The sequence below is a fragment of the Ictalurus punctatus genome, chromosome 28 (assembly GCF_001660625.3).
Source record: "Ictalurus punctatus breed USDA103 chromosome 28, Coco_2.0, whole genome shotgun sequence".
NCBI lineage: Eukaryota > Metazoa > Chordata > Actinopteri > Siluriformes > Ictaluridae > Ictalurus > Ictalurus punctatus.
This window is the reverse complement of record NC_030443.2, coordinates 107,501-129,632: the sequence shown is the minus strand read 5'-3', so window position 1 is coordinate 129,632 and position 22,132 is coordinate 107,501. Positions and strand designations below refer to the sequence as shown.

General features: G+C 45.4%; 2 protein-coding genes across 4 annotated transcripts in view; both read right to left on the bottom strand.

The window, feature by feature from the left end:
• Window positions 1-732: 732 nt before the first annotated feature.
• Window positions 733-18,887, bottom strand: stag2a (stromal antigen 2a). 3 transcript variants are annotated; one of them, XM_017459523.3, is made up of 34 exons: window positions 18,665-18,887; window positions 17,090-17,292; window positions 16,923-17,001; window positions 16,703-16,819; window positions 16,508-16,604; window positions 16,337-16,413; window positions 15,531-15,735; window positions 12,655-12,806; window positions 12,454-12,527; window positions 12,162-12,285; window positions 11,926-12,024; window positions 11,244-11,323; window positions 11,041-11,148; window positions 10,661-10,769; window positions 10,418-10,535; window positions 10,208-10,311; window positions 10,037-10,129; window positions 9,755-9,844; window positions 9,387-9,590; window positions 9,226-9,296; window positions 9,042-9,129; window positions 7,756-7,836; window positions 7,374-7,466; window positions 6,977-7,148; window positions 6,715-6,854; window positions 6,493-6,594; window positions 6,229-6,377; window positions 5,910-6,038; window positions 5,413-5,621; window positions 4,984-5,221; window positions 3,096-3,188; window positions 2,858-2,984; window positions 2,651-2,728; window positions 733-2,166 (listed from the first exon to the last, which is right to left on the bottom strand). In XM_017459523.3, the coding sequence occupies exons 2-34, from the start codon at window positions 17,131-17,133 to the stop codon at window positions 2,143-2,145; spliced, it is 3,768 nt and encodes a 1,255-aa protein (XP_017315012.1). In that variant the 5' UTR covers window positions 17,134-17,292; window positions 18,665-18,887; the 3' UTR covers window positions 733-2,142. The 3 variants fall into 3 exon arrangements, with proteins under 3 accessions (XP_017315012.1, XP_017315014.1, XP_053532962.1); XM_017459525.3 differs by having other exon boundaries at window positions 17,090-17,257; XM_053676987.1 differs by lacking the exon at window positions 18,665-18,887 and having other exon boundaries at window positions 17,090-18,658.
• A 2,845-nt stretch (window positions 18,888-21,732) lies between these two features.
• The window catches only part of acsl4b (acyl-CoA synthetase long chain family member 4b), a 13,357-nt gene continuing 12,957 nt past the window's right edge, over window positions 21,733-22,132 (bottom strand). The window contains exon 16 of the mRNA XM_053677164.1: window positions 21,733-22,132. This exon is cut by the window's right edge and continues 687 nt beyond it. The gene's annotated coding sequence lies outside the window, so the exon portion shown is untranslated.

Sequence of the window (22,132 nt, the reverse complement as noted above, 5' to 3'; positions counted from 1 at the left end):
TGACAACTTTCATTTAACCTGTTAATTCGTTACATTTTATACATTTTGTATGAACTAAACCTCCATATTTCGGATTTATCGGAGCTAATTAACCTGAAGTCCAAATCCTGAACTCATGACCAAATCATTAACACGACGATTCTTTGCTTAAACCATGACCCTGATTATCCTGCTCTTCTGAACCCATTTCTACCTACTTTATATTCTTTATTCATTATATTCATCATCTATGTTATATGCTGTATATTTACCTGGGGGAATGTGGAGCAGAAACACGGGGCTCGACTCTTTAGGGAAGCATGAAGCCCCCTGCATTACTAGACAATAACAGTTTAATATTTGGGCTAAGTGCACATTCATTCAAGCGTGGCTGCTGGTTTCAAATTCAGCAATGATTATCTTTACTGGGTGACATTACTCTGAAGGAATTTTAAACTCTAAAATCTTTTTGGTGAATTTATCTGTCCATCATGGAGAAAACAGACCTTTTTGTGTTCAGTGTGTGAGACAGAGAGAGGTGTGTTTGTGTGATTCTTCCTTAAGGAGAGTGATGTCATCACCTGTCGCCCTGCATCAGCGTCACCTCCAGTTACTGTCACTGTGGCTCCAACACAAAAACAGACAGAGAGAGAGAGAGAGACAGCAAGATCACACAGAGTGACTGATGGTGTTTGAGACAGCGTGGTTACAGCGCCGCCCTGGTGGCCACACACTGACACTGCAGCAAGAAGGTGAAATCACAGCCGAGGGTTTATTTTGTTCCAAAAATGTTTTTTCTCCAGACATAAATACAAACAGGAAATGCAACAGCGGACATTTTTCTTTTGTAAATAGAATAAAAAACACTTATATACAGTCCAATATATTACACACACACACACACACACACAGTCTTTCAGCAGTTCTACACATGGAAAATGAGGGGCGGAGTCTAAACCAAACTGAGACCAATAGTCAAACAAACTCATGAATATGCATTACCATCCCCATCAGCCCCCCATGACTAAACACTCACCATAGTTACCGTCACCATGGATACAGCACACCCCCTCATTAATAAGCTTTTCATGATTTATGATTAAAACCCAAAGTAAACAAACAAAAACAAAGCAAAAGCCAAGCACACACAAAACTAGGATTGAAAGATTCCTTCTGCTGAAGTGTTACATTCTAATGGAGAATAAAATAAAACTTAAATACAAAATAAATCAGCACCAATTCACATTTTCACACGGTTTGTGTAGAATAATATAGAATTATATATTTAATAGATATATAACAATATATTATAATATTATAAAGGATAAGAAAAGAGTTCAATTTGAGAGGCCATGAAGTGAACATAAAAAAACCCTTTAACACAAACGCAGTCCATCAACTGAGACGAGCTACAGCGCTAATCTAGCTAACACATAATCCCAGTTTATAGCCACCAGATTAACACTGACCATTACATCATCAGTCACTTCATGAGACATCGTTCCCCCGTCTGTTTTAAAACTTAATTATAAAAAAAATCTATTATCCCAATCAATTCTAACACTCAGGCTTTAGACCCCGCCTCCTAGATCTAGGCCCCGCCCCTGATCTGAGTCTGATGCTCAGGAAGAAATGGATTTCCCCACATGTGCATTTAGCTCAGCATGCTAAACCGGTGGTCATACACTTCAATCATATGTTAGCCACATTAGCGTTAGCGAGCGGTTCTCAGCTGATGGACTGCACCGCGAGTAAAGAGACTGAAATATTCTTGATAAATCTGATTATAATAATGCGACTCTGACGGCCAATCAGCCTCTGTCCTGGAGTGTTGTTACTATGGCAACTGAAAGACTATAGGACGATAAAGTAAAGTGTGTAAGGGAGTTAGAAAGGCGATTTAAATCCTCACTCGCTTTATAAACTTCTGATTTACAGCTGATTGTCTTTATAAAATCATCTAATCATCAAAAAAAGTTTCTCTATAAGTTATAAAAACAAAATAAAAGGAAAAGCGGTGCAGAACCGTGGCTCCACTAGCTCTGCCCACACGCTGGCAACAACACCACGGCGTGAAGCAGGAAGTCAGCCTCGCCACGCAGCTGGAGTACAGGAAGTGAGCAAAGCGTATTGGCCCCGCTTCTCGCTCCCATGAGGACTGCATCAGAACATTGAGACGTTCAGCACCTACACACACACAAAAACAAACACACACACAGGGGAGTTTAGATATCTTTAATTCTATTTAATCTGCTGATCAGATGAATAGTGGGTTTACAGAAGTATAAATGGAAGGATGGAAGAATTGATGGAAGGAAGGAAAGAAGGATGGATGATACAGACAGTGAGGGAGGACAGCTGGAATGGAAACTGATAACGGGATAATGGATGTTGGGATAGAAGGATAAACATATAGATGGATAAATTGATGGACAGAAAGAGCGATGGAAAGATGGCAAAAGATATATTTGGATGAAGAGAGTGACAGATGGACAGTTAACAGATAACTGCATAATGGCTTGATGCAGACAGATGAAAGACCCGAGAGATGATGAACAGATGGAAGATTAAGGGATAAAGAATGATGGACCGATATTTAATCAAGAATAAAGGATGGAGAGTTGATGGGTGCACAGAGATTCGGATAATTGATGGAGGGATGAAGACTCACAGAGTCGTCCATGATGGAGGCGGGGTCAAAGTAGTCAGGTTTGAGCTCAGTCCTCTCCCGCCGGTTTTTGGACGCTGGCTGCACGCACACACACACACACACACACACACACACACATACACACATACACACACACACAGAGTCAGAGTTCTGTGCTGTGATTGGTTAATACAGCTTTTTGATATAGTGTGCTGTGATTGGCCTCACCAGGTCGATGTCCATGGTGTCGAAGTCCATGCCCTCGTTCAGGTCCTCCAATCGCTGCTCTGATGACATCATCACATCTTCAACGATTGGTTCTTCATCGTCTTCCATCAGACCTGCACTCCGCCGACTGTAAACAAACATGTGACCCAGTGTCATGTGACTTACAGAGAAAATATATGTGTTTGTGTGTGTGTGTGTGGGTGTTTGAGAGAGAAAGTGTGCGAGTGTGTGAGTTTACATGGTGTGCTGCATGTGACTCCTCATCTTGGCATTCTGGATGTTCGCTCTCTCCTGCTGCTGCCGCTGAGCTAACATCCACGCTACCTGTGTACTGCACACACACACACACACACACACACACACACACACACACACACGCACACAAATAAAATATCAGAACTTGAGTCAAAGGAGTGTTAGGACTTTAGTGTGTGTGTCTGTTTACTTGTAGTCGATGGGTGTGTGTGTGTGTGCGCTTAATTGTTGTCGATGGGTGTGTGTGTGTGCGTTTACTGGTAGTCGATGAGTTTGTGTGTTTATTTGTAGTTGATGTGTGTGTGTGTTTACTTACTTGTAGTCTGTGTCTGTGTGTTTACCTGTAGTCGATGTGTGTGTGTGTGTGTGTGTGCGCGTGTGCTTACTTGTAGTCGATGTGTGTGTGTGTGTGTGTGTGTGTGTGTTTACTTGTAGTCGATGTGTGTGTGTGTGTGTGTGTGTGTGTTTACTTGTAGTCGATGTGTGTGTGTTTACTTGTAGTCGATGTGTGTGTTTTTATTGTAGTCGATGGGTGGGTGAGTGTGTGTGTGTGCTTACTTGTAGTCGATGTGTGTGTGTGTGTTTACTTGTAGTCGATGTGTGTGTGTTTATTGTAGTCGATGGGTGGGTGAGTGTGTGTGTGTGCTTACTTGTAGTCGATGTGTGTGTGTGTGTGTGTGTGCTTACTTGTAGTCGATGTGTGTGTGTGTGTGTGTGTGTGTGTGTGTGTGTGTGTGTGCTTACTTGTAGTCGATGTGTGTGTGCTTACTTGTAGTCGATGTGTGTGTGTGTGTGTGTGTTTACTTGTAGTCGATGTGTGTGTTTACTTGTAGTCGATGTGTGTGTGTGTGTGTGTGTTTACTTGTAGTCGATGTGTGTGTTTACTTGTAGTCGATGTGTGTGTGTACTTGTAGTCGATGTGTGTGTGTGTGTTTACTTGTAGTCGATGTGTGTGTGTGTGTTTACTTGTAGTCGATGTGTGTGTGTGTGTTTACTTGTAGTCGATGTGTGTGTGTGTGTTTACTTGTAGTCGATGTGTGTGTGTGTTTACTTGTAGTCGATGTGTGTGTGTGTGTTTACTTGTAGTCGATGTGTGTGTGTGTGTGTGTGTGTGTGTGTTTACTTGTAGTCGATGGGTGGGTGTGTTTACTTGTAGTCGGTGTGTGTTTACTTGTAGTCTGTGTGTGTGTGTTTACTTGTAGTCAATGCGTGGGTGTGTGTGTGCTTACTTGTAGTCGATGTGTGTGTTTACTTGTAGTCGATGGGTGTGTGTGTTTATTGTAGTCGATGGGTGTGTGTGTTTATTGTAGTCGATGGGTGTGTGTGTGTGTGTGTGTGTGTTTACTTGTAGTCGGTGTGTGTGTGTGTGTGTGTGTGTGTTTATTTACTTGTAGTCGATGTGTGTGTGTTTATTGTAGTCGATGGGTGTGTGTGTGTGTGTGTGTGTGTGTGTGTGTGTGCTTACTTGTAGTCGGTGTGTGTGTGTGTGTGTTTATTGTAGTCGATGGGTGGGTGAGTGTGTGTGTGTGTGTTTATTGTAGTCGATGGGTGGGTGAGTGTGTGTGTGTGTGTTTACTTGTAGTCGATGTGTGTGTGTTTATTGTAGTCGATGGGTGGGTGAGTGTGCGTGCTTACTTGTAGTCGATGTGTGTGTGTGTATGTATTGTGGTCGATGGGTGGGTGAGTGTGTGTGTGGGCTTACTTGTAGTCGATGTGTGTGTGTGTATGTATTGTGGTCGATGGGTGGGTGAGTGTGTGTGTGGGCTTACTTGTAGTCGATGGGTGGGTGAGTGTGCGTGCTTACTTGTAGTCGATGTGTGTGTGTGTATGTATTGTGGTCGATGGGTGGGTGAGTGTGTGTGTGTGCTTACTTGTAGTCGATGGGTGTGTGAGGCTGCTGTAACGTGCTGTGCTGTGATTGGTTACTCATGGTGTACACGCCCACGTATCCCTCCTCTGGGCAGAGCTTCTTGGCATCCCGTAGCACGGTGGAGGTCATGTGGGGCGATGACATCATCACAGGAGGAGGTGACATCATCATGGGAGTCTGCGGCTGCTGTTCTCGAGCCATCCACACACTCGCATCAGTGCTGCTACAGCTACTCTCCTCTGAGAGACAGACAGGCAGAGAGAGTGAGATAGAGACAGAGAGTGAGAGACAGAGGGAGTGAGACACAAAGAAACAGAGAATGAGACAGAGAGACAGAAACACAGAGAGGGAGACAGAGAGAGAGGTTCAGACAGAGCTTGTAAGACGTCGTTAGTGTGTGACTGTGCGTTAGTGCACAGAGATAACACACCCTCAGGCAACTTCCTCTTGGAGGGGGCGGCGTTTACTCTGGGCTTCCTGCTGCGGGCGGAGCCTCTGCCACTGACTCCGCTGAGGACAGAGAGCGTGTCATCGTCTGCCCCGGCCTGCAGAGAGTTCCTGTAGGAGATGAGGGGCAACCAACACTCCTCCCTCTGCAGCGACATCTGAAACGTCATGAAGCGCTCCAGGTACATGTGTCTGGAACACACACACACACACACACACACACACACACACACACACGTGAAATACACAGCTGCTTCACTAAACCACCATAATACACAGCTCTGTGACTGCATTTACCTTCTGAATTTAACAAAAATGTCAATGTTAAATGTCACATGACTGCAAATTCAAAATCAGGGTTGCACATGTTCCATTTCCACTGGTCCATCACCATGGTAACCAAACGCTCTGGTTGATGGAATACATGCTAAAACATCTCATGATGGCGTGTGTGTATGTGTGTGTATGTGTGTGTCTTACACAGTCCTGCGGTCCTGGCGCAGCAGTTTGGAGGAGAACTCACTGAGGATGTCAAGGAAGGCGAGGTTGAGAGGGGGGGAGCCCTCACCCTGAGGACTTGGCTCTTTAAACGCAAACTCTATACCATCCCTGTAAAACACACACACACACACACACACACACACACACACACATTACACAGCTGAGTTTAGACACCTTTAACGTGTGTATCGGGTACCCCAGGACCAGTTGTCCTTGTTGACCTAGAGACACCAGGTTGTAACATTAGGATGTGTGTGTGTGTGTGTGTGTGTGTGTGAGTGAGTGAGTGTGTGCATACTTGTGCAGCATAGCGATGGCTTCGCGAGTCTTCAGCTGGTCCAACCCGAATGTGAGGGAGAACCGGCGAGCGAGTTCTTTAATCCCACAGAACGCCGCAGAAGAACGATCAAAGTTACAGCCTAGCTCACTGAGCATCTCATTAAACAGCTGAAACACACACCATTTTTTTTGTTTTGTTTGTTTGTTTACGACTTTCCCATAGATTAATTCAGATTCATTCAAGTTCATCCATTTGAACAGAACAACGTATGTGTGTGTGTACCTGCTGCAGACTGAGGATGAGGGTTTTGGCACACTGAATCTTATCGATCTGTCTCGTCTTACTCATCGTCTCCTTTATGATGTCACCATAATCATTATAGTACTGAAGAGAGAGAGAGAGAGTTAATGAGGGGTGTGTGTGTGAGTGTATATGTGTGTGAGTGTGCGGGTGTGAGTGCGAGAGTGTGTGAGTGTGTGAGTGTGTGAGTGTTGCCGTTCTCACTCTCATATACTGTTTGAAGATGTCAGCTCCGGTGCTGATCTCCACTACGTTATAGATGATCAGCTTACAGTAAGCTGCTAACAGGTTCCTGCGCTTATGAAGAGCCTCGATCTTCCCCGCTTCATCATCCTGCTGGCCATCTACACACGCACACACACACACACAAACGTGTGATGGAAACATTTCACCTTGCTCTCGTTGATAAGTCAGAGCATGAATGTGAGTGCTGCCCTAGCTGGTGTGTGTGTGTGTGTGTGTGTACCAGTGCTGCCATCATCGTCCTGTTCAATGAAGACGTGGTCGAGGACGAAGTTGAGCAGGTCGCTCTGCAGGGACGAGTCCGGATTGAACACCAGCGGCTCCAGAGCGTCCCGACCCGACGCCATGATCTGATGACTGAAGATCATTAACGCATCACACAGAATAGTGAAGGCCTGCGGAGCACGCGCAAACAAACACACACACACACAATGTATGTTTGGGTCAGTATTGTGGTTCTACACTGAGGATTCTAGTACTGCAAACAGGGTTCTAGAGCGGTACTGCAAACCCTACAGCCCCTGTGGAAGGTTTAGAGTCCAGCACTGCACTGCAGTAAGGAAGCGGGTGGAGTCACACTGTTGCTCCGCCCCTACCTGTAACACCTGTCTAGAAGTTACCTGCTCTTTAACAGCCATGCTGAGGCTGCTGAGGTACCGCTGACACATTAGACAAAACGCTCGCGTCTGCTTCCTCAGAGTCACCAGGTCAGCCTGAGAGAGTGAGACAGAGAGAGAGAGACAAAGAGAAAGTGAGAGATACAGAGAGAGAGTGAGACAGACAAAGAAAGAGTGAGACAGACACTTCAGATTGGTTGAGAGCAGTACAGTGTGTTTCTGTCCTACTCCATCTCACAGCCTAATTCTGTGTAGGCTACCAGTTGTGTTTAGTCAGCTACAGGCCCTGTGTGTGTGTGTGTGTGTGTGTGTGAGAGTGTGTGTGAGAGAGAGAGAGAGAGAGAGAGAGACAGAGAGAGAGAGAGAGACAGAGACACACACACACCTTTGTGGAGCTGCCCTCTGAGACTTTTGCCAGGTTCCACAGGATGACGTAATGAGTGCACTGCATAGCATGGACCACTATCTGCGCACACACACACACACATATATATATATATATTTATATATGTGTATATACACAAATATAATCAAAGGAAGAAAGAAAGAATATATACACTAATAAATAAAAATAATTTTCTGTGCCAAAGCTGTGTATATTCCTCCTTCTGTCTGTCTATCCTTCTGTCTGTACCCATCCATGAACCTGTCTATTTATATCTGTCTATCCTTCTACACACATCCCTCTATCCACCTGTTTAACAATGTCTATTTATATACACATCTTTCTATTCACACACCTGAGCTGTGTGTGTGTGTGTGAGAGTGAATGACTGAGTGAGACAGTGTGTGTGTGTGTGTATGAGTGAGACAGTGTGTGTGTGTGTGTGTGTGAGAGAGTGAATGACTGATCGAGACAGTGTGTGTGTGTGTGAGTGAATGACTGAGCGAGACTGTGTGTGTGTGTGTGTGCGCGTGTGAGTGTGTGTATGAGTGAATGACTGAGTGAGACAGTGTGTGTGTGTGAGTGTGTGTGTATGAGTGAATGACTGAGTGAGACTGTGTGTGTGTGTATGAGTGAATGACTGAGTGAGACAGTGTGTGTGTGTATGAGTGAATGACTGAGTGAGACAGTGTGTGTGTGAGTGTGTGTGAGTGAATGACTGAGTGAGACAGTGTGTGTGTGTGTGCGTGTGTGTATGAGTGAATGACTGAGTGAGACTGTGTGTGTGTGTGTGTGTGAGTGTGTGTGAGTGTGTATGAGTGAATGAATGAGTGAGACTGTGTGTGTGTGTATGAGTGAATGACTGAGTGAGACAGTGTGTGTGTGTGTGAGTGTGTGTGAGTGAATGACTGAGTGAGACAGTGTGTGTGTGTGTGTGCGTGTGTGTGTGTATGAGTGAATGACTGAGTGAGACTGTGTGTGTGTGTGCATGTGAGTGTGTGTATGAGTGAATGACTGAGTGAGACAGTGTGTGTGTGTGTGTGTGTATATGAGTGAATGACTGAGTGAGACAGTGTGTGTGTGAGTGTGTGTGAGTGTGTGTGAGAGTGTGTGTGTATGAGCGAATGAGTGAGACAGTGTGTGTGTGAGTGTGAATGAGTGAATGACTGAGTGAGAGTGTGTGTGTGTGTGTGTGTGTGTGTGTGAGAGAGTGTGTGTATGAGTGAATGACTGAGTGAGAGTGTGTGTGTGTGTGTGTGTGTGTGTGTGAGTATGTGAGTATATACCTGTTCAGGCATGTCTCCGTTCTGCAGTCCTGTGTTCAGCAGTGTGTAGTTACAGCTGAACAGATCCCATTTAGTCAAGTCATGAGCACTGCACACACACACACACACACAATTATAGCACAAACAACGTCTTATTTAGCTTGTATGTGAATCTTTGTGTGTGTGTGTGCGCGTGTTTGTTTACTTGTGAAAGGCCGTGATTCTCTTGAGTGTTGATAAAACCTGAAACGCGTCGTCTTCGTCAGGCTCCTCCCCCTGAGAAAAAGACAGCAGAGAAGTTCAGACACACGTACGCACGCACACACGCACGCACACGCACACACCCTGACCCCCGTGTGCCCCCACCTCGTTGAGGAAGTCGTGCAGCAGGCGGTGGAGCTTGTCGATCTGCTCGTCCAGCAGCTGGCTCAGCGTGATGTCCACACGGTTGTAGATGGTGAACTCCTCATTACACAGAGCATGGAACGTCATAGAACACGCCTCCAACACACCTGTGTCTGTGTGTTTCTCCACCACCTCACGGATCTGACGTAGAAGGGCGTCCAGGTGCTGCAGATACACACACACACACACACACACACACGCTGTATCTAAACCCAAGATTTATTCTTCCTAATTACTACTTACACTGAAACAAAGCAAGACTAAAGATTAAGTAAGGAACAGTGCATGAGTGTGTGTCTCTGTATGTGTGTGTGTGTGTGTGTGTATACCTTCTCCAGTCGGCCTGTGGTGTAAATCTCCAGATCAAAATACTGTGGTAACTGCAGCAGGTTGGTCACCTTTTCAGAATCCACACAGTACTGAGAGAGACAGATAGAGAGACATGAGGACTGAGGGGGGGGTGAGTGTGTGCGCGTGTGTGTGTGTGTGAGTGAGTGAGCGAGAGAAAGAGAGAGATAGAGAAAGAAAGAGAGAGAGAGACAGAGAGAGAGAGAGAGAGAGAGAGAGAGAGAGAGAGAGAGAGAGAGAGAGTGAGAGTGAGTGTGTGTTACTTTGGCAAGGAGCAGGGGCAGAGCCACAGCGAAGATCTCAGTAATTTTGGTCCGATCATCCAGCTGTGTTTTCTTTTCCTTCGCTGTCATGACCTGAAAAACACGGTGATGACATGAAGAGAGTGTGTGTGCGTGAGTGTGAGAGAGAGAGAGAGAGAGAGAGAGACTCACCCTCTTGCCTGTGCCGCGACCGATAGGTGGGTGACACTCACACGACTGTCTGACGGCACACAGCATGATCTCAATCAGAGCCGTCTCTTGTCTGTCTGATAAAGCTGTCTCACACACACACACAAGAAATTCTCAAATCACACACTTCAACTACATTTTTCAGAGTATATTTTAGAACACACTGATTTTTTGTGTGTGTATAAAACACACCTTCCTCTCCAGGAAAGGGTTCATCCAGTAGGAGGCTAATGAAACTCTCCCAGTCCTTCAGCAGTTCTGATCCACACTCCCACAGACTGTCCACAAGGTATGCACCATGTTCATGCAGCTGCACACACACACACACACGCACGCACACACACAGATCAAATAGATGTGTGTGCAATTAAACAGAAAATGTGTTACACAATATCTCTCCTTACTTCTTCTGAGGTTTCTAAAACACACACACACCTCACTCTCCAGGAAGAAGAAAACGGTGGTTTTGATGAGGTTTGCATTCAGACACTGTCGCCCTCTCCTTGGCAGCCCCTCTTCCTCTGGACCCCGCTGACTAAACAACCTGCGTGAGCACACACACACACACACAGACAGACAATGTAAGATATAAAAGCACTTAATGAGGTAGTAGTGAGTGTGTTCCAGCATCACTCTCTCAGAGCAATGTACTGTACGTGTGTGTGTATTTCTACATAATGTCCACATGGTGGTGCTGCTGAGTCACACACCACTGACAAGAGCAGCACCACAGGGCTAATCAGCAGGTCAGTCACAGTGATGGGGGTGTGGCCTATACACTGTGCAGCACTGAATCCATGAGTCATGTGACCTACTTTTTATAGAGGAACTCCCCTGCTGCCACGGCGATGGGACGGTGGGCAGAGTAAACCAGGTGATACACGCTCTCACAGTCTTCCGCTGTTAGCACCTCGTCACTGCTCCTACACACACACACACGCAACGTGCATGGTATCTTCACCACATAGCATGAAGTTAAAGTGAAAGGTCAGAGGTGAAGCATTGTAAGGGCACTCACTGCAGGACAAGTGTGAGGAGTTTAATGGCCTGAACTGCAACATCGTACTCTTTATCCAGAGCCATAGACACGATCCGGTCCTGCAAAGGTCAAAGGTCAGAGATTCATTACACAGTGCCTTATTACAGTCCGTACCTGTGCATGCAAGTCTTGGCATGTACACAACAGAGTACCCATAAAGCACCGCAGTATGAGAGTGTAGAGGACGGAGTACCCATAATGCACCGCAGTATGAGAGTGTAGAGGACGGAGTATGGTCTGGGCTGCACTTATATAGCGCTTTTTTAACTTTAGCGGTTCCAAATCGCTTTACACTGTGTCTCATTCACCCACTCACACACCAGTGGTAGCAGAGCTGCCATGCAATACACTAACTTGCCATTGGAAGCAACTTGGGGTTCAGTGTCTTGCTCAAGGACACTTTGGCATGTGGAGTCACGTGGGCAGGGAATCGAACCTCCAACCCTACGATTAGTGTACAACCCGCTCTACCACCTGAGACACAGCGGCCACATTATGGGAATACCCATAATGCACCACATTATGAGTGTGTGTCTCCTGAGTGCCCATTACAACTAGAATGATCTCCCATAATAAGATTTCTATACTTATAGTGTGGTTTGGGACACAGCCATGGTTAGGTATGGTGTTACAGTGATAATAGTCCCAGTGGAAACATCACCTTAAAGCGACTGGTGAAGAGTTCCAGTCTGGAGTTCAGCTCCCGGTTATAATACAAACCCTGCAAAGCAGTGAGACACTTCAACCGCACCTCCCCCTGCTGCTCACAGACACAGACACAGACACACACACACACACACACACACACACACACACACACACACACACACAGAGAGACTGTCAGTTGTTCTGAAGCAAATAAATGAGAATATAATTAAGACTAAGACACACACACACCTTATCGTGCATGGTCCAGCCCACGTATTTCAGATAGCTGTCATTCAGAAATGCATCACTGTACATCTTCATCCACACACCGATCTCCTCGATACAGATCGCCCTGATCTCCGCTATCGCATCTCTGAGACACACACACACACAGTTTATCATTCTGAAAAAACCTGTTCTGTCCCTCATGAATATTAAGAGTAACACTGAATGAATGCTCCTCCTTCTCATGAATATTAGTAAAGCTCAGTGTATGCATATTAAATTAGCTGTGTGAATATGAATGAGGTGGTTTTTGTACCTGTATCGATGGATGAACACGCCTTTAAAGATGGCATTCATCATATTCTCAATCTCATCCTGGTTCTCCTGGAGCTGTGACACACACACACACACACACACACACACACACACACACACACACACAGTAGTCTTTAGTAACCCACCTATTTTTATTTTGCTTTTTGTGTGTTTGCGTACACACACACAGACACACACACACCTCTTTGCGTTTCTGCAGTAGAAGCTCCAGGCGGTCGTTGGCTCTCTTCCCCAGACTCTTGTTGCGCTCGGTCTCGTACTGTCTCTGTGTGTTGTCCATGTTGATGCTCAGATTCAGAGCAACATTCACCAACGCTGTCATCAGCTTCATCGCTGTCACACACACACACACACAATTACTATATAGACAAGTCACATCACAAACTATGCATTTTTGTGGAACTGAGATTATTCATGTTACATAATTGTGACCTTCCCATGACCTTTCCATAATAGGTGAATGTGGTCAGAGGGTAAAGGTGACTGACCTGCAAGGGTGGAGATGTGTGTGTGTGTGTGAGGTGACTGACCTGCGAGGGTGGAGGTGTAGGTGTGTGTGTGTGTGTGTGTGTGTGTGAGAGAGGTGATTGACCTGCGAGGGTGGAGGTGTGTGTGTGTGTGAGAGAGGTGACTGACCTGCGAGGGTGGAGGTGTGTTTGTGTGTGTGTGAGAGAGGTGATTGACCTGCGAGGGTGGAGGTGTGTGTGTGTGTGAGAGAGGTGACTGACCTGCGAGGGTGGAGGTGTGTTTGTGTGTGTGTGAGAGAGGTGACTGACCTGCGAGGGTGGAGGTGTGTTTGTGTGTGTGTGAGAGAGGTGACTGACCTGCGAGGGTGGAGGTGTGTGTGTGTGTGAGAGAGGTGACTGACCTGCGAGGGTGGAGGTGTGTTTGTGTGTGTGTGAGAGAGGTGACTGACCTGCGAGGGTGGAGGTGTGTGTGTGTGTGTGAGAGAGGTGACTGACCTGCGAGGGTGGAGGTGTGTGTGTGTGTGTGAGAGAGGTGACTGACCTGCGAGGGTGGAGGTGTGTGTGTGTGTGTGAGAGAGGTGACTGACCTGCGAGGGTGGAGGTGTGTGTGTGTGTGTGAGAGAGGTGACTGACCTGCGAGGGTGGAGGTGTGTGTGTGTGTGTGAGAGAGGTGACTGACCTGCGAGGGTGGAGGTGTGTGTGTGTGTGTGAGAGAGGTGACTGACCTGCGAGGGTGGAGGTGTGTGTGTGTGTGTGAGAGAGGTGACTGACCTGCGAGGGTGGAGGTGTGTGTGTGTGTGTGAGAGAGAGGTGACTGACCTGCGAGGGTGGAGGTGTGTGTGTGTGTGAGAGAGGTGACTGACCTGCGAGGGTGGAGGTGTGTGTGTGTGTGAGAGAGAGGTGACTGACCTGCGAGGGTGGAGGTGTGTGTGTGTGTGTGAGAGAGGTGACTGACCTGCGAGGGTGGAGGTGTGTGTGTGTGTGTGAGAGAGGTGACTGACCTGCGAGGGTGGAGGTGTGTGTGTGTGTGTGAGAGAGGTGACTGACCTGCGAGGGTGGAGGTGTGTGTGTGTGTGAGAGAGGTGACTGACCTGCGAGGGTGGAGGTGTGTGTGTGTGTGAGAGAGGTGACTGACCTGCGAGGGTGGAGGTGTGTGTGTGTGTGAGAGAGGTGACTGACCTGCGAGGGTGGAGGTGTGTGTGTGTGTGAGAGAGGTGACTGACCTGCGAGGGTGGAGGTGTGTGTGTGTGTGTGAGAGAGGTGACTGACCTGCGAGGGTGGAGGTGTGTGTGTGTGTGAGAGGTGACTGACCTGCGAGGGTGGAGGTGTGTGTGTGTGTGAGAGAGGTGACTGACCTGCGAGGGTGGAGGTGTGTGTGTGTGTGAGAGAGGTGACTGACCTGCGAGGGTGGAGGTGTGTGTGTGTGTGAGAGAGGTGACTGACCTGCGAGGGTGGAGGTGTGTGTGTGTGTGAGAGAGGTGACTGACCTGCGAGGGTGGAGGTGTGTGTGTGTGTGAGAGAGGTGACTGACCTGCGAGGGTGGAGGTGTGTGTGTGTGTGAGAGAGGTGACTGACCTGCGAGGGTGGAGGTGTGTGTGTGTGTGAGAGAGGTGACTGACCTGCGAGGGTGGAGGTGTGTGTGTGTGTGTGAGAGAGGTGACTGACCTGCGAGGGTGGAGGTGTGTGTGTGTGTGTGAGAGAGGTGACTGACCTGCGAGGGTGGAGGTGTGTGTGTGTGTGTGAGAGAGGTGACTGACCTGCGAGGGTGGAGGTGTGTGTGTGTGTGTGAGAGAGGTGACTGACCTGCGAGGGTGGAGGTGTGTGTGTGTGTGTGAGAGAGGTGACTGACCTGCGAGGGTGGAGGTGTGTGTGTGTGTGTGAGAGAGGTGACTGACCTGCGAGGGTGGAGGTGTGTGTGTGTGTGTGAGAGAGGTGACTGACCTGCGAGGGTGGAGGTGTGTGTGTGTGTGTGAGAGAGGTGACTGACCTGCGAGGGTGGAGGTGTGTGTGTGTGTGAGAGAGGTGACTGACCTGCGAGGGTGGAGGTGTGTGTGTGTGTGAGAGAGGTGACTGACCTGCGAGGGTGGAGGTGTGTGTGTGTGTGAGAGAGGTGACTGACCTGCGAGGGTGGAGGTGTGTGTGTGTGTGTGTGAGAGAGGTGACTGACCTGCGAGGGTGGAGGTGTGTGTGTGTGTGTGTGAGAGAGGTGACTGACCTGCGAGGGTGGAGGTGTGTGTGTGTGTGAGAGAGATGACTGACCTGCGAGGGTGGAGGTGTGTGTGTGTGTGAGAGAGGTGACTGACCTGCGAGGGTGGAGGTGTGTGTGTGTGTGTGTGTGTGTATAGAGGTGACTGACCTGCGAGGGTGGAGGTGTGTGTGTGTGTGTGTGTGTGTGTATAGAGGTGACTGACCTGCGAGGGTGGAGGTGTGTGTGTGTGTGTGTGTGTATAGAGGTGACTGACCTGCGAGGGTGGAGGTGTGTGTGTGTGTGTGTGTGTGTGTGTGTGTGTGTGTGTGTGTGTGAGTGAGGTGACTGACCTGCGAGGGTGGAGGTGTGTGTGTGTGTGTGTGTGTGTGTGAGGTGACTGACCTGCGAGGGTGGAGGTGTGTCTGAAGGCTCGGACCTGTGAGTCGGACAGGCCGGTGAGGAGTGAGATGACCGTGTCCATCATGTACTCATCGTAGATGATGCTGTACTGACACTGACGCACCAAGACACTGATAAACTCACAGAACCCCCAGCGGAACTTCTTCCACATAGGACCCGCCATCGTCAGGGGGTAGTCCCCGCTGTCCTGTACACACACACAAACACACACACACACACACACAGTTAAATGAACGGTGATATTTCATCAGTTTGGGCTGTCTCTGTATAAAGGCTGTAGAAACCCTGGTTCTAGAATACATGGTTCTGAGATACCAAATACAGCTTTAGTCTCATGCATGTAGCCATAGTGTCTAGAAACCTCACTGCAACTCTAGAATACTCATCATGGCTCTAAATGTCTGAGCAGAATACTAACACCCTTTGACCGTCTTTCTGAGCATATTCTAAAATCCTTTGTGTGGTTCTTCTGTGACTGGTTCTAGAATCCTCCATGTGAAGGATTCAATAATCCATAACAGGGTTCTAGAGTCATATGAGAACGCAATGAATGTGTGTGTGTTTCAGCCTCTCTACACAACTGGGTCCAATACCACACAGTGTGCGGTGTGTAGTGTGCGGTGTGTAGTGTGCGGTGTGTAGTGTGCGGTGTGTAGTGTGCGGTGTGGGAAGATGTGGTTTGAGACACAGTGGAGAGCAGGGAAAGGGTGTGGCCATAGCTGCTAGTCACCAAGATAACACACACACACACACACACACACACACACACACACACACACTTATCTCACCTCATCGAACTCCTCAGTCATCCGTCTGATGATCTCAGAGTTCTGCATGTGACGAAACATCTCTGAACTCACAGCACCTGAAACACACACATACAGTTTATAAAGTGTGTGTGTGAAAGTAGAGAACAAGAAAACTCAAAGAAAAACAGATATAAACACACACACACACACCTTTACAGCCAGAGCAGTGTATGAAGAAGTTAATGAGGTCCAGCAGAGCAGCATCTCGGTCATTCTTATACGCCTCAATCCAGTCATCTACCACGGACTACACATACGTACACACACACAAAAATAATTTGCACTAATTTATTATTATTCAAGCATTATTATGAGCTGTTCGGTGTTTCTTTACTGTGTGTGTACCTGTGTGGCACTCTTGCCCAGTTTGACGATCTCGAACAGTGTGAGGTTCTCTGTGCCATTCTCCTGATGATGGCCATTCACTCGACCCTGAGCACGCACCACTGTCTTCTTCCCCTTCTAGACACACACACCAATGTAGGATCAAGGTCACAAAATCACACCTCTACAAAAATGTATAAACACTCTTCAGTTTAATTCTAACATCTGATTTGCTCATTACCTTTCCTTTCGCAGGTTTGAGGATCCGCCCCTCAGGATCCTCCAAGTCTGTATCTGAAGAGAACTGGGTATCTGTTTCACTACAAACACACACACAGTTAGTTGTATTGTGTGTGTGTGTGGTACACTTACTGAGTGTAGTGGTGTGTGTGTGTATGGTACACTTACTGAGTGTAGGTGTAATCAGGGTGTAACTCGTGAGCCGCTATCATTTCTGCAGCATTTTCTGTTAGCAGGCGTTAAAGGAAGTTCGTCCTCACTGCAGGAGACCCAATGGGGAGGAACTGGAGAGGAACCAGACCTCCACAACACTGCTGTGTAAACACCACGGGAGCCCTGGGTTACATTAACACACACACACACACACACACCTGGATGACTCAATGACAAGCTGTCAGTTTGTCACATGACCTCAGAGTTTAGAAGTGGAGCAGAGTTAGACGACCAGTCAAACTCCCATCAATCAGTATGCGTGTGTGTGTCAGTCAGTATGCGTGTGTGAGTCAGTCAGTATGCGTGTGTGAGTCAGTCAGTATGCGTGTGTGTGTCAGTCAGTATGCGTGTGTGAGTCAGTCAGTATGCGTGTGTGAGTCAGTCAGTATGCGTGTGTGAGTCAGTCAGTATGCGTGTGTGAGTCAGTCAGTATGCGTGTGTGAGTCAGTCAGTATGCGTGTGTGAGTCAATCAGTATGCGTGTGTGAGTCAGTCAGTATGCGTGTGTGAGTCAGTCAGTATGCGTGTGTGAGTCAGTCAGTATGCGTGTGTGAGTCAGTCAGTATGCGTGTCAGTCAGTATGTGTATCAGTGTGTGTCAGTCAGCGTGTGTGTGTGTGTCAGTCAGTATGTGTATCAGTCAGTGTGTGTGTGTCAGTCAGTATGTATGTGTGTCAGTCAGTATGTATGTATGTGTATCAGTCAGTATGTATGTATGTGTGTCAGTCAGTATGTGTGTGTCAGTCAGTATGTGTGTGTCAGTCAGTATGTGTGTGTGTATCAGTCTGTATGTGTGTGTGTATCAGTCTGTATGTGTGTGTGTGTGTCAGTCAGTATGTGTGTCAGTCAGTATGTGTGTGTATCAGTCTGTGTGTGTGTGTGTGAATCAGTCAGTATGTGTGTCAGTCGGTCAGTATGTGTGTGTGTGAATCAGTCAGTATGTGTGTCAGTCAGTATGTGTGTGTGTCAGTCAGTCAGTATGTATGTCAGTCAGTCAGTATGTATGTATGTGTGTGTATGTGTGTGTGTATGTGTGTGTGTGTGTGTCAGTCAAGTCAGTGTGATTTCAGTCTCTTCCGTAAACACAGCTCCTCGCGCTGCGTCCTCCATCTTAGCTAATAGCTAATAAACACTCTTGCTAACTCCCTAATGGCTCCGCTTATTTCCGTCCACTGCATAGTGAACATGGTGAAAGAGTGACTACACTACACACCATCAAACACCACCACCACATCTGTTATTAGCATACATTTATCATTAATAACCGCTAGCGGGTTTAGCACCTAGGGGAATTAGCCTCAGCTAACTCTGAACTTAGCCTGAAATATATCTCAGTGCTAGGTGGCTAACTAAAAAGGTAAAGCCAACCACTTTGCTAAAAGCTAACTTTGCTAGCCATAACACTCGTCTTTTCCTGAGCAAAATCCTCACGAAAGAAGAACTGATGTAAACTTTGCTGTATATAAATATTAATAATAAAAGCCCCCAGCGCGAGCCGCTCAGCACCGCATCCGCCATTTTGTAACTCTTACCTCAATGTTGAGATGAAATCCAGTCGCCACTCCGTCAGGTTTATTTCAGAACTCTGTAAAGTGGAGAGTCGCTAAACTTCACCACGAGGATTATATGAAGTGTTTTACATTGATATCGGATGAATTAAACTGATTTATTAACAGTAGTAAGTTAATGATCCGTGTTTTCACCGCTGGCGCTGCAGCGCAGTCGGACTCCTGCGCCACCTGCCGGTCAGAAAGAGAATTACAGCAGAGGGGAACTCGGGCCGCGTCCCAAATAGCTGCTTTCTCATCAACGCACTACATAGTTTTTAACAGCATGTTTATTACCACTGCACTGCGTAATGCTGTGTAAACTACACTACACTACACTACACTACACTACACTACACTACACTACTGGGATAGGCTCCAGGTTCCCCCGCGACCCTGAAGATGGATGGACACTACACTGCGGTATTCTACACTACACTACACTACACTACAGTAAACTACACTACACTGTGGTATTCTACATTACACTACACTACACTACAATAAACTACACTACACTGCGGTATTCTACACTAAACTACACTACATAAACAACACCACATTAAAAATTATCACATTACACTACACCACACCACACTATACTACACCGCACTACACTACACTATAGTACAAAACACTATACTACACCACACTATACTACACTATAGTGCAAAACACTATACTACACCACACTATACTACACTATTGTACAAAACACTATACTACACCACACTATACTACACTATAGTGCAAAACACTATACTACACCACACTATACTACACTATAGTACAAAACACTATACTACACCACACTATACTACACTATAGTGCAAAACACTATACTACACCACACTATACTACACTATTGTACAAAACACTATACTACACCGCACTATACTACACTATAGTACAAAACACTATACTACACCACACTATATTACACTACACTGTACTACACCGCACTATACTACACTATAGTACAAAACACTATACTACACTACACTGTACTACACTACACTATACTACACTATAGTACAAAACACTATACTACACTACACTGTACTACACTACACTATACTACATTATAGTACAAAACACTATACTACACTACACTGTACTACACCACACTATACTACACTATAGTGCAAAACACTATACTACACCACACTATACTACACTATAGTGCAAAACACTATACTACACCGCACTATACTACACTATAGTAAAAAACACTATACTACACCGCACTATACTACACTATAGTACAAAACACTATACTACACTACACTATACTACACTACACTATACTACACTACACTATACTACATTATAGTACAAAACACTATACTACACTACACTATACTACACTACACTATACTACACTGTACTACACCGCACTATACTACACTATAGTACAAAACACTATACTACACCACACTATACTACACTACACTATACTACACTACACTATACTACATTATAGTACAAAACACTATACTACACTACACTGTACTACACTACACTATACTACATTATAGTACAAAACACTATACTACACCGCACTATACTACACTATAGTACAAAACACTATACTACACTGTACTACACCGCACTATACTACACTATAGTACAAAACAGTATACTACATCACACTATATTACACTACACTACACTGTACTACACCACACTATAGTACACTACACTACACTACACTATAGTACAAAACACTATACTACACCACACTACACTACACTATAGTACAAAACACTATACTACACCACACTATACTACACTACACTATACTACACTACACTATACTACACTACACTATACTACATTATAGTACAAAACACTATACTACACCGCACTATACTACACTATAGTACAAAACACTATACTACACCGCACTATACTACACTATAATACAAAACACTATACTACACTGTACTACACCGCACTATACTACACTATAGTACAAAACACTATACTACATCACACTATAGTACACTACACTATACTACACTACACTATACTACATTATAGTACAAAACACTATACTACACTACACTGTACTACACTACACTATACTACACTATAGTACACAACACTATACTACATCACACTATAGTACACTACACTATAGTACACTACACTATACTACACTATACTACACTACACTATACTACACTATAGTACACTACACTATACTACACTATAGTACACTACACTATACTACACTATAGTACACTACACTATACTACACTATAGTACACTACACTATACTACACCACACTATACTACACCACAGTACACCACACCGCACAACACTACATTACGTTGTTCTACACAACATTGCACTGTACCATTACATTACATTTAATATTTATAATAAACATTGAACTAAATTTTACAGTGACATAAGAAATAATTAAATGCTTTAATTTATAATATAAATTAAAATAATACCTGGGGCGGCTGTGTCTCAGGTGGTAGAGCGGGTTGTACACTAATCGTAGGGTTGGTGGTTCGATTCCCTGCCCACGTGACTCCACATGCCGACGTGTCCTTGGGCAAGACACTGAACCCCAAGTTGCTCCTGATGTTAGTGCCTTACATGGCAGCTCTGCTACCACTGGTGTGTGTGTGTGTGTGTGTGTGTGTGTGTGAGTGTGTGTGTGTGAGTGTGTGTGTGAGTGGGTGAATGAGACACAGTGTAAAGCGATTTGGATAAAAGCGCTATATAAGTGCACCATTTACCATATAAATTCAATATAACATCACAAATCCTTATTATAAATTTGTCTTTAAACAAGAGTTATCCTGTATTTAACTTTAACATAATTAATAAATGATATTTTATGATCCATTCCAAATAGTTATAAAAAAAAATGATTTGATTAAAAATGTATAATAAAGAGAGTGTGTAGCAACCTTTTAATGATGAATTATTAATTATATGCTGAAGGACAGATGGGAAGTGAGAAACTGTGTTTGTGTTGTGCTTTTTGTGAAATAAAGAGAGTGATAAATATATCAAATAAAGAATAAATTAATATTTGTATCAAAGTCATTGGTCTTTATTATTTATAAAAATCACTGTTTAACAAAAGTGCTTTTTAAAACAAGGTGAATTGAAATAAGACCCAGTTCAGAAATCAGAAGAAATGTAATCTTTATCAAAATAAACATATGATCCATTAAAAACACTCTCTGTCTATAAAACCGCAACCCTGTGAAATTATGGCTAACTGGCTAACTGAGCTGGGTAAGATTTGCACACTGACAGAAACTGGGCAAAGACATAAAACTGTGAAGAGACACAAATAATTGTATTTAACCACTGAAACTCATCTTTAAACCTCATTGTCATGTTGTACTTTTGAGTTGAATTTATTAATACAGTTTAAAACAGATGAACCTCCATTATTTCACACCTGGTATTTCCAGTTGGTC

What these genes read in the sequence shown, in the direction of transcription:
- stag2a (XM_017459523.3), bottom strand. Translation starts at nt 17,133, where the DNA reads ATGATAGCGGCTCACGAGTTACACCCTGATTACACCTACACTCA. An exon ending in TGCACGACTTCCTCAACGAG is followed by an intron (nt 9,297 to 9,386) that starts GTGGGGGCACAC and finishes TCTTTTTCTCAG; the next exon opens with GGGGAGGAGCCTGACGAAGA. An exon ending in CCTCCATCATGGACGACTCT is followed by an intron (nt 2,167 to 2,650) that starts GTGAGTCTTCAT and finishes GTGTGTGTGTAG; the next exon opens with GTGCTGAACGTCTCAATGTT.